This window comes from Mustelus asterias, unplaced genomic scaffold, assembly GCF_964213995.1.
Source record: "Mustelus asterias unplaced genomic scaffold, sMusAst1.hap1.1 HAP1_SCAFFOLD_253, whole genome shotgun sequence".
Lineage (NCBI taxonomy): Eukaryota > Metazoa > Chordata > Chondrichthyes > Carcharhiniformes > Triakidae > Mustelus > Mustelus asterias.
The window spans coordinates 480,764-495,584 of NW_027590220.1; the positions used below are offsets into that span (position 1 = coordinate 480,764).

General features: G+C 51.4%; 1 protein-coding gene across 1 annotated transcript in view; it reads left to right on the plus strand.

The window, feature by feature from the left end:
• Positions 1-3,390: 3,390 nt before the first annotated feature.
• LOC144485960 (putative flap endonuclease 1 homolog) overlaps positions 3,391-14,821 on the plus strand; it is a 79,642-nt gene continuing 68,211 nt past the window's right edge. Inside the window, exons 1-3 of the mRNA XM_078204035.1 lie at positions 3,391-3,517; positions 10,552-10,636; positions 14,602-14,704. Coding sequence (XP_078060161.1) covers positions 3,436-3,517; positions 10,552-10,636; positions 14,602-14,704 — 270 coding nt within the window. The 5' untranslated portion in view covers positions 3,391-3,435. The remainder of the gene's footprint in view (positions 3,518-10,551; positions 10,637-14,601; positions 14,705-14,821) is intronic.

The window sequence follows — 14,821 nt, forward strand, 5'->3', positions numbered from 1 at the left end:
GGAAAAATGTCGGAATCAATTACTAAGGAAGTAATAGCAGCACATTTGGAAAATCATGATCTAATCGAGCAGAGTCAGCATGGCTTCAGGAAAGGGAAATTGTGTCTGATTAGTTTATGAGAATTTTTCAGAGTGGATAGAGGGGAACCAGTAGATGTGTTGTATTTAGACTTCCAGAAGGTGTTAAGTCACATGATAAGAGCCCAGGTGGTATATTGCCATGGATAGAGAATTGTCTAATGGGCAGGAAACAGCGAATGGGGATAAGGGGTCCTTTTTCAGGTTGGCGACCTGTAACCAGTGGGGTTCCACAGGGAGCAAAGCTGGGTTCACAACTGTTTACAACATGTATTAATGACGGAGAGGAGGGAAGCAAATGGACTGTTGCCAAATTTGCAGATGTGACAAAAATAAAATTAGTAAGTGTGTAGAAGACTGTGTGCCAAAGAAGCAAATCCGTGTGTTTCCCAACCGGAAACCATGGATGAACAGGGATATCCACTGCTTGCTGAAGTCCAGGTCTGAGGCGTTCAAGTCAGGTGACCCTGGCCTATACAAGAAAGTCAGATACGATCTAAGGAGATCCATCAAAGATGCCAAGAGACAGTACCGGACCCAACTAGAGTCCCAGGCCAGCCACACCGACCCCCGCCGACTATGGCAAGGTCTGCAAGATGTAACAGGCTACAAGATGAAGGCATGTAAAATCGCCGGCTCCAATGCACCCCTCCCTGATGAGCTCAATGCATTCTACGCCCGTTTTGAGTAAGAGGTCAGTGAGGGTACGCCCTCCACCCTGGAAGCCCCGGATGAACCTGTATCTGGGGTCTCCATTGCAGATGTCAGAGCAGCTTCCTCAACCCACGGAAAGCGACTGGCCCGGATGGGGTACCCGGACGAGCACTCAGATCCTGTGTGGATCAGCTGGCGGGGGTATTCGCAGACATCTTCAACCTCTCTTTACAACAATCTGAGGTCCCTGTCTGCTTCAAGAAGACGACCATCATCCCGGTACCTAAGAAAAACCAAGCAAGGTGCCTTAATGACTATCGGCCAGTGGCTCTGACATCCATCATTATGAAGCTCTTTGAAAGACTTCTCATGGCACGAATCAATTCCAGCCTCCCGGTCTACCTGGATCCACTACAGGTCCACAGCACACGCCATTTCCTTGGCCCTGCACTCAACCCTGGAACACCTAGGTAACAAGGACACCTATGGCAGACTCCTATTTATTGACTACAGCTCAGCCTTCAACACTATTATTCCTACAAAACTCATCTCCAAACTCCGTGGCCTGGACCTCGGCTCCTCCCTCTGCGACTGGATCCTGAACTTCCTAACCCACAGACCACAATCAGTAAGGATAGACAACAACACCTCCTCCACGATCATCCTCAACACCAGTGCTCCACAAGACTGTGTTCTCAGCCCCCTACTATACTCCTTATACACCTATGACTGTGTGGCCAAATTCCCCTCCGATTCGATTTTCAAGTTTACTGACGACACCACCGTAGTGGGTCGGATCTCAAACAATGATGAGACAGAGTACAGGAATGAGATAGAGAATCTGGTGAACTGGTGCGGCAACAATAATCTCTCCCTCAATGTCAACAAAACTAAGGAGATTGTCATCGACTTCAGGAAGCGTAAAGGAGAACATGCCCCTGTCTACATCAACGGGGACGAAGTAGAAAGGGTCGAGAGCTTCAGGTTTTTGGGTGCCCAGATCACCAACAACTTATCCTGGTCCCCCCATGCCGACACGATAGTTAAGAAAGCCCACCAACACCTCTACTTTCTCAGAAGACTAAGGAAATTTGGCATGTCAGCTACAACTCTCACCAACTTTTACAGATGCACCATAGAATGCATTCTTTCCGGTTGTATCACAGTTTGGTATGGCTCCTGCTCTGCCCAAGACCGCAAGGAACTACAAAAGGTCGTGAATGTAGCCCAATCCATCATGCAAACCAGCCTCCCATCCATTGACTCTGTCTACACTTCCCGCTGCCTCAGCAAAGCAGCCAGCATTTTTAAGGACCCCACGCACCCCGGACATTCTCTCTTCCACCTTCTTCCTTTGGGAAAAAGATACAAAATTCTGAGGACACGTACCAACCGACTCAAGAACAGCTTCTTCCCTGCTGCTGTTAGACTTTTGAATGGATCTACCTTGCATTAAGTTGGTCTTTCTCTACACCCTAGCTATGACTGTAACACTACATTCTGCACTCTCTCCTTCTCGATGAATGGTATGCTTTGTATAGTGCGCAAGAAACAATAGTTTTCACTGTATACTAATACATGTGACAATAATAAATCAAATCAAATCAGATGTTTCTTTTTACTTTAGGTGAACAGGTCCTGACTTTGGACACCTGGATTAAATCTCCGCTGCAGCTTCTGTAAGAACACTCGCTTCTCCAGTCTCTGCCACCGCTCTTACCATTCGAGTAAAGGTCCTCTTTACACCCTGTCCCTGTCTCGCACCCTGACATTGTTCCTCCAGTCTGGCACTTGGAATTGGATTCAGTTCTCCAGCGGGGAAATAGAGCAGGGATTTAGAAATTGTTTACAAAGCCGCCTTGTTATTGTTCCCGATCCTCTGTTAAAAACAACAAGAATCCCATATGTTTCTCACCTTCACCAGTTTGTGAGTATCCAGCCCCTCCCCCTCTTTTAAATTGGTTCCATTTAGTTTATCTCTGGCACTATTCTCACTGCTTTGTCAATGTGCAGTGTTGTTACTCTGGATTGCACTATTCTCTGTTCTCTGTTTCTCTCTCTTTCACTCTGTATGATGTGGAGTTGCCGGCGTTGGACTGGGGTGGGCACAGTAAGTAGTCTCACCACACCAGGATAAAGTCCAACAGGTTTATTTGGTAGCACGAGCTTTCGGAGCGCTGCCCCTTCATCAGGTGAGTCAGTGCAGAATCAGGCCATTTGGCCCATCACACCTGCACCAACTCTGACAGAATATTCCACCCAGGCTCTTTCTGTCTCTCTGTCAATGTCTCTCTTTCTGTGTCTTTATCTTTTACTTTCTGTCTCTCTATCTCTCCATCCCTCTTTTTGGCTCTCTTCATCCCTCTCTCTGTGTAACCCCCCCCCCCCCCCCGGGCCCCCCTCTCTGTTTCCCCTCTCTGTGAGTTTAGCGCCGCTCTGTCGGTTGTCCCTGTCTCTCTATCCCCCTGTATCCCCCCCCCTCCTTCTCCCTCAGCCCCCCGACTCCTTCTCCCTCTGTGTGTCTGGGGATGAGTTTAGCGCCGCTCTGTCGGTTGTCTCTGTCTCTCTATCCCCCTGTATCCCTCTCTTTCTCCTCCCTCTCCCTCTCTGTGTGTCTCTCTCTCTCTGGGGGTGAGTTTCGCTGCCGCTGCTGCGGTTTCGCTTCAGTTTCACTCCGGGGCCGCGGAGCCGCAGCTTTTCCCGATGGGAATCAGCAAACTGAGCGAACTGATCCGGGAGCAAGCCGCCGAGGCCATCACCAACAAGAGCATCCATGCTTATGAAGGTCAGCCCGGGGAGAGGGAGGGAGGGGAACACAGAGAGTGGGGGAGGGAGAGAATGCACAAAGGAACAGCAATCCAGTGAGAGACAAAGAGGGACAGGAATAGAGAGAGAGAGCAGGAGCTGGGGAACAATGGGGAGGATTGAGGTGTGCAGAGAGCGGGGGTTGTTGCTGTGAACATTGTCCCTGTGGGGAAGGTTAGAAACTGCATTCAAACCTCAATCACACACAGGAAGCTGCACTGTGTGCACAGAGAGAGGGGGAGGGGGAGAGGGATAGAGAGAGTGGGGAGAGGGATAGAGAGAGGGGGAGAGGGATAGAGAGAGGGGGGAGAGGGATAGAGAGAGGGGGAGAGGGATAGAGAGAGGAGGGATAGAGAGAGAGAGAGTTCACATTTCAGATCAATGACCTGGGGACAGTTTGCAATGTCATGGGGGAGTGACAGCAAAGGTAGCACAGTGATTAGCACTGCTGCCTCACAGCGACACGGTGGCACAGTGGTTAGCACTGCTGCCTCACAGCGCCAGGTTCAATTCCTGGCTTGGCTCACTGTCTGTGCGGAGTCTGCACGTTCTCCCCGTGTCTGCATGGGTTTCCTCCGGGTGCTCCAGTTTCCCCCCACAGTCTGAAAGACGTGCTGGTTAGGGTGCACCGGCCATGCTAAATTCTCCCTCAGTGTACCCCGAACAGGTGCTGGAGTGTGGCGACTAGGGGATTTTCACAGTAACTTCATTGCAGTGTTAATGTCAGCCTACTTGTGACAATAAATAAACTTTAAGAAAGCGGAGGTCAGAGTGGTGGAGATAGGAGATAGACTTCAGATGAGAATCAGGGTTAGAGTCAGAGTGAATAGCAATGTTAGGGAATCTATACAGTCAGCAGTCTCACAACACCAGGTTAAAGTCCAACAGGTTTATTTGATAGCACGAGCCACTAGCTTTCGGAGCGCTGCCCCTTCATCAGGTGAGTGGGATTTCAGTTCACAAACGGCATATAAAGACACAAACTCAATTTACAAAATAATGGTTGGAATGCGAGTCTTTACAGGTAATCAAGTCTTAAAGGTACAGACAATGTGAGTGGAGAGAGGGTTAGGCACAGGTCAAAGAGATGAGTATTGTCTCCAGACAGGACAGTTAGTGAGATTTTGCAAGCCCAGGCAAGTCGTGAGGATTACAGATAGTGTGACATGAACCCAAGATCCTGGTTGAGGCCGTCCTCATGTGTGCGGAACTTGGCTATCAGTTTCTGCTAAGCGATTCTGTGTGTCGTGAAGGCCGCCTTGGAGAACGCTTCCCCGAAGATCAGAGGCTGAATGCCCGTGACCGCTGAAGTGTTCCCCAACAGGAAGGGAACACTCCTGCTTGGTGATTGTCGAGCGGTGTTCATTCATCCGTTGTCGTAGCGTCTGCATGGTCTCCCCAATGTACCATGCCTCGGGACATCCTTTCCTGCAGCGTATCAGGTAGACAATGTTGGCCGAGTTGCAAGAGTATGTACCGTGTACCTGGTGGGTGGTGTTCTCACGTGAGATGATGGCATCCGTGTCGATGATCCGGCACGTCTTGCAGGGGTTGCTGTGGCAGGGTTGTGTGGTGTCGTGGTCACTGTTCTCCTGAAGGCTGGGTAGTTTGCTGCGGACAATGGTCTGTTTGAGGTTGTGCGGTTGTTTGAAGGCAAGAAGCGGGGGTGTGGGGATGGCCTTGGCGAGATGTTTGTCTACATCAATGACATGTTGAAGGCTCCGGAGGAGATGTCGTAGCTTCTCCGCTCCGGGGAAGTACTGGATGACGAAGGGTACTCTGTCCACCGTGTCCCGTGTTTGTCTTCTGAGGAGGTCGGTGCGGTTTTTCGCTGTGGCGCGTTGGAACTGTCGATCGATGAGTCAAGCGCCGTATCCTGTTCTTATGAGGGCATCTTTCAGCGTCTGGAGGTGTCTGTTGCGATCCTCCTCATCCGAGCAGATCCTGTGTATACGGAGGGCTTGTCCGTAGGGGATGGCTTCTTTAACGTGTTTAGGGTGGAAGCTGGAGAAGTGGAGCATCGTGAGGATATCCGTAGGCTTGCGGTACAGTGAGGTGCTGAGGTGACCATCCTTGATGGAGACCATGCAGACGCTACGACAACAGATGAATGAACACCGCTCGACAATCACCAGGCAAGACTGTTCTCTTCCTGTTGGGGAGCATTTCAGCGGTCACGGGCATTCAGCCTCTGATCTTCGGGTAAGCGTTCTCCAAGGCGGCCTTCACGACAACGCAGAATCGCTGAGCAGAGACTGAGAGCCAAGTTCCGCACACGTGAAGACGGCCTCAACCAGGATCTTGGGTTCATGTCACACTATCTGTAACCCTCACGACTTGCCTGGGCTTGCAAAATCTCACTAACTGTCCTGTCTGGAGACAATACACATCTCTTTAACCTGTGCTTAACCCTCTCTCCACTCACATTGTCTGTACCTTTAAGACTTGATTACCTGTAAAGACTCGCATTCCAACCATTATCTTGTAAATTGAGTTTGTGTCTATATATGCCCTGTTTGTGAACACAACTCCCACTCACCTGACGAAGGGGCAGCGCTCTAAAGCTAGTGTAGCTTTTGCTACCAAATATACCTGTTGGACTTTAACCTAGTGTTGTGAGACTTCTTACTGTGTTTACCCCAGTCCAACGCCAGCATCTCCACATCAGAGAATCCATACACAGCGAGTGGTAATGAGCTGGAGGTGGAGACGATGGGGCGACCTTTCCGGTCAATCGGCGTAGTGAGCTGGGAAGATAGCGTGTGAGGCACCGGGCGCCAACCGGCCTCCTGCCAAAGGCCACCCTGGCATGCTTTGCCCCCGGCGCGGTAAATGTCACGCCCAGAATGGGCACAAAACGGATTCAATATTAATGAGATTTGTATTTCATTAACGTGTCCGGCACAACTGTTTCTGACCCCACCCCCCAACATTCCCCCCTTCGTCAACGAGAGGTCTCGCGGACAAGAATCACTCATGGCAGGAGGCTTAGGGGGGATTTGAGGGTCTGGAATGCGCTGCCCGGGAGGGTGGTGGAGGCGGGAGGCCTCACACCCTTTAAAAAGTACCTGGATGAGCACTTGGCACATCATAACATTCAGGGTTGTGGGTCACGTGCTGCAGATGGGATTCAGTGGGAGTTCAGGTGTTTCTAATGTGTCGGTGCAGACTCAATGGGCCGAACGGCCTCTTCTGCACTGCATGATTCTTTGCTCCCCACTCTGAGGGGCCTGACCGGCAGATGAGGGGTGATCAACAAAGTGGGAGGGGGGGGTTCGAGCGCTGCGGGGAGGATGGACCGCAGAGCAGTCCATGACGGAAAACTCAGTAAGAAGTCTCACAACACCAGGTTAAAGTCCAACAGGTTTATTTGGTAGCAAAAGCCACGAGCTTTTTTTGGGAAACTCATCCAGATGGAGTCTGATGATGCAGCTGTATAGAACGCTGGTTCGGCCACATTTGGAGTACTGCGTCCAGTTCTGGTCGCCGCACTACCAGAAGGACGTGGAGGCATTGGAGAGAGTGCAGAGAAGGTTTACCAGGATGTTGCCTGGTATGGAGGGTCTTAGCTATGAGGAGAGATTGGGTAGACTGGGGTTGTTCTCCTTGGAAAGACGGAGAATGAGGGGAGATCTAATAGAGGTATACAAGATTATGAAGGGTATAGATAGGGTGAACAGTGGGAAGCTTTTTCCCAGGTCGGAGGTGACGATCACGAGGGGTCACGGGCTCAAGCTGAGAGGGGCGAAGTATAACTCAGACATCAGAGGGACGTTTTTTACACAGAGGGTGGTGGGGGCCTGGAATGCGCTGCCAAGTAGGGTGGTGGAGGCAGGCACGCTGACATCGTTTAAGACTTACCTGGATAGTCACATGAGCAGCCTGGGAATGGAGGGATACAAACGATTGGTCTAGTTGGACCAAGGAGCGGCACAGGCTTGGAGGGCCGAAGGGCCTGTTTCCTGTGCTGTACTGTTCTTTGTTCTCTTTATGCCCCAAGCCCATGGCCCGTGTTATCATAGGGGGTTACACTGCCGCCGATGATGGGGTGAGTGGGGGGGTGACAGGAGATCTCCCAGTTCCCTGGGAGAACGGGGCACCTGCGCAATAGCGCCCCGAGCAGTCTGCAGCTGGCTTCACCAGCAAGCTTAAGCTCCGCCTCCCCCCTCCCCACATGTAGGAAATAAGCCAATGGGCTCCAGGGATGGCATCAGCCTGACACCCGGCATAAATGCAATGGGCCAAATGGCCTTCTGTGCTGTAAATGTCTTGGAGTTATATTCTTAGAGTCACAGTCAGAACCTGAAGACCTGTATTGATGGAGTGCTCTTCCTGACCAGCCAGTGTCTGAAAGTGCTTTCCAGCCAGTGCATTGTGAACAGTATAGGAAACACAGCAAGATCCCACAAACAGCAGCATGGCAATGAGCAGATCAGCTGCTTTTTCTAGTGATGTAGAGCTCCCCTTCCTTGCAGCGGATAATGCTGTGGGATCTTGTACGTCCATCTGGAGGTGGGACGGTGGCACAGTGGTCAGCACTGCTCCCTCACAGCACCAGGGACCCGGGTTCGATTCCCAGCTTGGGGCACTGTGCGGAATTTGCACATTCTCCCCGTGTCTGCGTGGGTTTCATCCCACAGTCTGAAAGACGTGCTGGTTAGGGTGCATTGGCCACGCAAAATTCTCCCTCAGTGTACCCGAACAGGCACCGGGGTGTGGCGACTAGGGGAATTTCATAGTAACTTCATTGCAGTGTTAATGTAAGCCTTACCTGTGACTAATAAATAAACTTTACTTTAAACTTTATCCATCTGAGTAGCCTACACCAGCTCCAATAGACTGTCTTACTGACACTGCAGTAGTCCCTCAGTACTGCACTGGATATTGGAAGGTGACACGATGGCACAGTGGTTAGCACTGCTGCCTCACAGCGCCAGGGACCCAGGTTCGATTCCAGCCTCGGGTGACTGTCTGTGTGGAGTTTGCACGTTCTCCCCGTGTCTGCGTGGGTTTCCTCTGGTTGCTCCGGTTTCCTCCCACAGCCCGAAGATGTGCTGAATTCTCCCTCAGTGTACCCGAACAGGCACCGGAGTGTGGCGACTAGGGGATTATCACAGTAACTCTGTTGCAGTGTTAACGTAAGCCTACTTGTTACACTAATAAATAAACTTTAAAACACATTGTGTTCCAGCCCTGGGGTGGGTTTGAAGCCAGAACCTTGTGACTCGGAGGTGAGGACGCAGTTTACTGAGCTCCCGGTCGAGTATCGATTAGAGTGGGGTAGAGTTCACTGAGGCTCAGGATCAGCTGACCATATTTTGGAGTATTTGGGACGATGTATAAAGTGCCTATAGGATAAGGAGCAGGATGTACACTGTCTGTAGGATGATGGGGATCTATAGGATGGCGATGGGGATCTATGGGATGGTGATGGGGATCTATAGGATGGTGATGGGGATCTATGGGATGGTGATGGGGATCTATAGGATGGTGATGGGGATTTATAGGATGGTGATGGGGATTTATAGGATGGTGATGGGGATCTATGGGATGGTGATGGGGATCTATAGGATGGTGATGGGGATCTATGGGATGGTGATGGGGATCTATAGGATGGTGATGGGGATGTATGGGATGGTGATGGGGATCTATAGGATGGTGATGGGGATCTATGGGATGGTGATGGGGATCTATAGGATGGTGATGGGGATCTATAGGATGGTGATGGGGATCTATGGGATGGTGATGGGGATTTATAGGATGGTGATGGGGATCTATGGGATGGTGATGGGGATCTATAGGATGGTGATGGGGATCTATGGGATGGTGATGGGGATCTATGGGATGGTGATGGGGATCTATAGGATGGTGATGGGGATCTATAGGGGGGTGATGGGGATGTATGGGATGGTGATGGGGATCTATAGGATGGTGATGGGGATCTATGGGATGGTGATGGGGATCTGTAGGATGGTGATGGGGATCTATGGGATGGTGATGGGGATCTATGGGATGGTGATGGGGATCTATGGGATGGTGATGGGGATCTGTAGGATGGTGATGGGGATCTATGGGATGGTGATGGGGATCTATAGGATGGTGATGGGGATCTATGGTGATGGGGATCTATAGGATGGTGATGGGGATCTATGGGATGGTGATGGGGATCTATGGGATGGTGATGGGGATCTATGGGATGGTGATGGGGATCTATAGGATGGTGATGGGGATCTATGGGATGGTGATGGGGATCTATAGGATGGTGATGGGGATCTATAGGATGGTGATGGGGATCTATAGGATGGTGATGGGGATCTATAGGATGGTGATGGGGATCTATAGGATGGTGATGGGGATCTATGGGATGGTGATGGGGATCTATAGGATGGTGATGGGGATCTATGGGATGGTGATGGGGATCTATAGGATGGTGATGGGGATCTATGGGATGGTGATGGGGATCTATAGGATGGTGATGGGGATCTATGGGATGGTGATGGGGATCTATAGGATGGTGATGGGGATCTATGGGATGGTGATGGGGATCTATAGGATGGTGATGGGGATCTATGGGATGGTGATGGGGATCTATAGGATGGTGATGGGGATCTATGGGATGGTGATGGGGATCTATGGGATGGTGATGGGGATCTATGGGATGGTGATGGGGATCTATGGGATGGTGATGGGGATCTATGGGATGGTGATGGGGATCTATAGGATGGTGATGGGGATCTATGGGATGGTGATGGGGATCTATGGGATGGTGATGGGGATCTATGGGATGGTGATGGGGATCTATAGGATGGTGATGGGGATCTATGGGATGGTGATGGGGATCTATGGGATGGTGATGGGGATCTATGGGATGAAGATGCATGTGATAGTGTGGCAGTTTAAGGACTGCATGGTCAGTGGTGTTGAGGCCTGCTCTGTGGGGCCGTGCTGGGATTTGTGTTGTGTGGAGGATGTTGTACCTGGGGTGACACACAGTGTTTCTGATCCCGTTCCCAGGCAGAGTGATGGCATTAGATGCTGCTGTCGTCATGAACCAGTTCCGCACCGCCCGCCCTGATAAACGTTACCTGCAGCATTTGAGGTGAGTCTTCCATCAATCCTAATGGGTGCAGAGACTCCCAACAACCACTGTGGCTGATCCCAACAGAAACATCCCAGCGTTCCCAGCTCCCAGTCAGCCGGAGACCTGATACCCCACGATGGACAGGGTGCTGACAGGAATCCGTGCCGGGGTATTATGGGCTGATACCCCCGCCGCAACTTGGCCATTTTGCCTGTTGCTGCATCAGTTGACTCCAGAGTTCACACCCGGGCTTTGCCCCCAGATCCATTGGAAACTCTCTGAACTGCTCCCTTTGCACGAGGAACCCTGAAGAGAGGTGCCAGGGTCAGGGGTCAGCTTAGCTTTGCTGCTGACACAGACGTGGACTTCTCTTCCCATATTGACAGGGAATTCCCCCCGAAACAACCCTCCCCTGACCCTGACCCTGCTTCACTCTGTATCTAACCCCGTGCTGTACCTGTCCTGGGAGTGTTTGATGGGGACAGTGTAGAGGGAGCTTTACTCTGTATCTAACCCCGTGCTGTCCCTGTCCTGGGAGTGTTTGATGGGGGACAGTGTAGAGGGAGCTTTACTCTGTATCTAACCCCGTGGTGTCCCTGTCCTGGGAGTGTTTGATGGGGAACAGTGTAGAGGGAGCTTTACTCTGTATCTAACCCCGTGCTGTACCTGTCCTGGGAGTGTTTGATGGGGGACAGTGTAGAGGGAGCTTTACTCTGTATCTAACCCTGTGCTGTACCTGTCCTGGGAGTGTTTGATGGGGACAGTGTAGAGGGAGCTTTACTCTGTATCTAACCCCGTGCTGTCCCTGTCCTGGGAGTGTTTGATGGGGACAGTGTAGAGGGAGCTTTACCCTGTATCTAACCCCGTGCTGTATCTGTCCTGGGAGTGTTTGATGGGGACAGTGTAGAGGGAGCTTTACTCTGTATCTAACCCCGTGCTGTACCTGTCCTGGGAGTGTTTGATGGGGACAGTGTAGAGGGAGCTTTACTCTGTATCTAACCCCGGGCTGTACCTGTCCTGGGAGTGTGTGATGGGGACAGTGTAAAGGGAGCTTTACTCTGTATCGAACCCCGTGCTGTACCTGTCCTGGGAGTGTTTGATGGGGACAGTGTAGAGGGAGCTTTACTCTGTATCTAACCCCGTGCTGTACCTGTCCTGGGAGTGTTTGATGGGAACAGTGTAGAGGGAGCTTTACTCTGTATCTAACCCCGTGCTGTACCTGTCCTGGGAGTGTTTGATGGGGACAGTGTAGAGGGAGCTTTACTCTGTATCTAATCCCGTGCTGTCCCTGTCCTGGGAGTGTTTGATGGGGACAGTGTAGAGGGAGCTTTACTCTGTATCTAACCCCGTGCTGTACCTGTCCTGGGAGTGTTTGATAGGGACAGTGCAGAGGGAGCTTTACTCTGTATCTAACCCCGTGCTGTACCTGTCCTGGGAGTGTTTGATAGGGACAGTGCAGAGGGAGCTCTACTCTGTATCTAACCCCGTGCTGTACCTGTCCTGGGAGTGTTTGATGGGGGACAGTGTAGAGGGAGCTTTACTCTGTATCTAACCCCGTGCTGTACCTGTCCTGGGAGTGTTTGATGGGGACAGTGTAGAGGGAGCTTTACTCTGTATCTAACCCTGTGCTGTCCCTGTCCCGGGAGTGTTTGATGGGGACAGTGTAGAGGGGGCTTTACTCTGTATCTAACCCCGTGCTGTACCTGTCCTGGGAGTGTTTGATGGGGACAGTGTAGAGGGAGCTTTACTCTGTATCTAACCCCGTGCTGTACCTGTCCTGGGAGTGTTTGATGGGGACAGTGTAGAGGGAGCTTTACTCTGTATCTAACCCCGTGCTGTACCTGTCCTGGGAGTGTTTGATGGGGGACAGTGTAGAGGGAGCTTTACCCTGTATCTAACCCCGTGCTGTACCTGTCCTGGGAGTGTTTGATGGGGGCAGTGTAGAGGGAGCTTTACTCTGTATCTAACCCCGTGCTGTACCTGTCCTGGGAGTGTTTGATGGGGACAGTGTAGAGGGAGCTTTACTCTGTATCTAACCCCGGGCTGTACCTGTCCTGGGAGTGTGTGATGGGGACAGTGTAAAGGGAGCTTTACTCTGTATCTAACCCCGTGCTGTACCTGTCCTGGGAGTGTTTGATGGGGACAGTGTAGAGGGAGCTTTACTCTGTATCTAACCCCGTGCTGTACCTGTCCTGGGAGTGTTTGATGGGAACAGTGTAGAGGGAGCTTTACTCTGTATCTAACCCCGTGCTGTACCTGTCCTGGGAGTGTTTGATGGGGACAGTGTAGAGGGAGCTTTACTCTGTATCTAACCCCGTGCTGTACCTGTCCTGGGAGTGTTTGATGGGGGACAGTGTAGAGGGAGCTTTACTCTGTATCTAACCCCGTGCTGTACCTGTCCTGGGAGTGTTTGATGGGGACAGTGTAGAGGGAGCTTTACTCTATATCTAACACCGTGCTGTACCTGTCCTGGGAGTGTTTGATGGGGGACAGTGTAGAGGGAGCTTTACTCTGTATCTAACTCCGTGCTGTACCTGTCCTGGGAGTGTTTGATGGGGACAGTGTAGAGGGAGCTTTACTCTGTATCTAACTCCGTGCTGTACCTGTCCTGGGAGTGTTTGATGGGGACAGTGTAGAGGGAGCTTTTCTCTGTATCTAACTCCGTGCTGTACCTGTCCTGGGAGTGTTTGATGGGGGACAGTGTAGAGGGAGCTTTACTCTGTATCTAACTCCGTGCTGTACCTGTCCTGGGAGTGTTTGATGGGGACAGTGTAGAGGGAGCTTTACTCTATATCTAACACCGTGCTGTACCTGTCCTGGGAGTGTTTGATGGGCGACAGTGTAGAGGGAGCTTTACTCTGTATCTAACTCCGTGCTGTACCTGTCCTGGGAGTGTTTGATGGGGACAGTGTAGAGGGAGCTTCACTCTGTATCTAACCCCGTGCTGTACCTGTCCTCGGAGTGTTTGAAGGGGACAGTGTAGAGGGAGCTTTACTCTGTATCTAACCCTGTGCTGTCCCTGTCCTGGGAGTGTTTGATGGGGGACAGTGTAGAGGGAGCTTTACTCTATATCTAACACCGTGCTGTACCTGTCCTGGGAGTGTTTGATGGGGGACAGTGTAGAGGGAGCTTTACTCTGTATCTAACCCCGTGCTGTACCTGTCCTGGGAGTGTTTGATGGGGGACAGTGTGGAGGGAGCTTTACTCTGTATCTAACCCCGTGCTGTACCTGTCCTGGGAGTGTTTGATGGGGACAGTGTAGAGGGAGCTTTACTCTGTATCTAGCCCCGTGCTGTACCTGTCCTGGGAGTGTTTGATGGGGACAGTGTAGAGGGAGCTTCACTCTGTATCTAACCCCGTGCTGTACCTGTCCTGGGAGTGTTTGAAGGGGACAGTGTAGAGGGAGCTTTACTCTATATCTAACACCGTGCTGTACCTGTCCTGGGAGTGTTTGATGGGGGACAGTGTAGAGGGAGCTTTACTCTGTATCTAACCCCGTGCTGTACCTGTCCTGGGAGTGTTTGATGGGGACAGTGTAGAGGGAGCTTTACTCTGTATCTAACCCCGTGCTGTACCTGTCCTGGGAGTGTTTGATGGGGACAGTGTAGAGGGAGCTTTACTCTGTATCTAACCCCGTGCTGTCCCTGTCCTGGGAGTGTTTGATGGGGGACAGTGTAGAGGGAGCTTTACTCTATATCTAACCCCGTGCTGTACCTGTCCTGGGAGTGTTTGATGGGGACAGTGTAGAGGGAGCTTTACTTTGTATCTAACCCCGTGCTGTCCCTGTCCTGGGAGTGTTTGATGGGGGACAGTGTAGAGGGAATGTTACTCTGTATCTGGGAGTGTTTGATGGGGACAGTGTGGAGGGAATGTTACTCTGTATCTGGGAGTGTTTGATGGGGACAGTGTGGAGGGAATGTTACTCTGTATCTGGGAGTGTTTGATGGGGACAGTGTATATTTTGATGTTTTGTTTTTGTGCAGCCAGGTGATTGGAGTATTTTACCGCACTGCCAGCCTCCTTGAGAAGGGGATTAAGCCGGTGTTTGTATTCGATGGACCCGCCCCAAGAATGAAGTCTCGAGTGGTCAGTGTCCCTGCCTCCACTTGTCAATGTCTGTGTGTGACAGTCGCCCGGCTTCCTCGGTCAGTGAGATCATTCCCAGTTCTCGGAGCGCTGGATTGTGGAAGCTCTCTGTGTCCT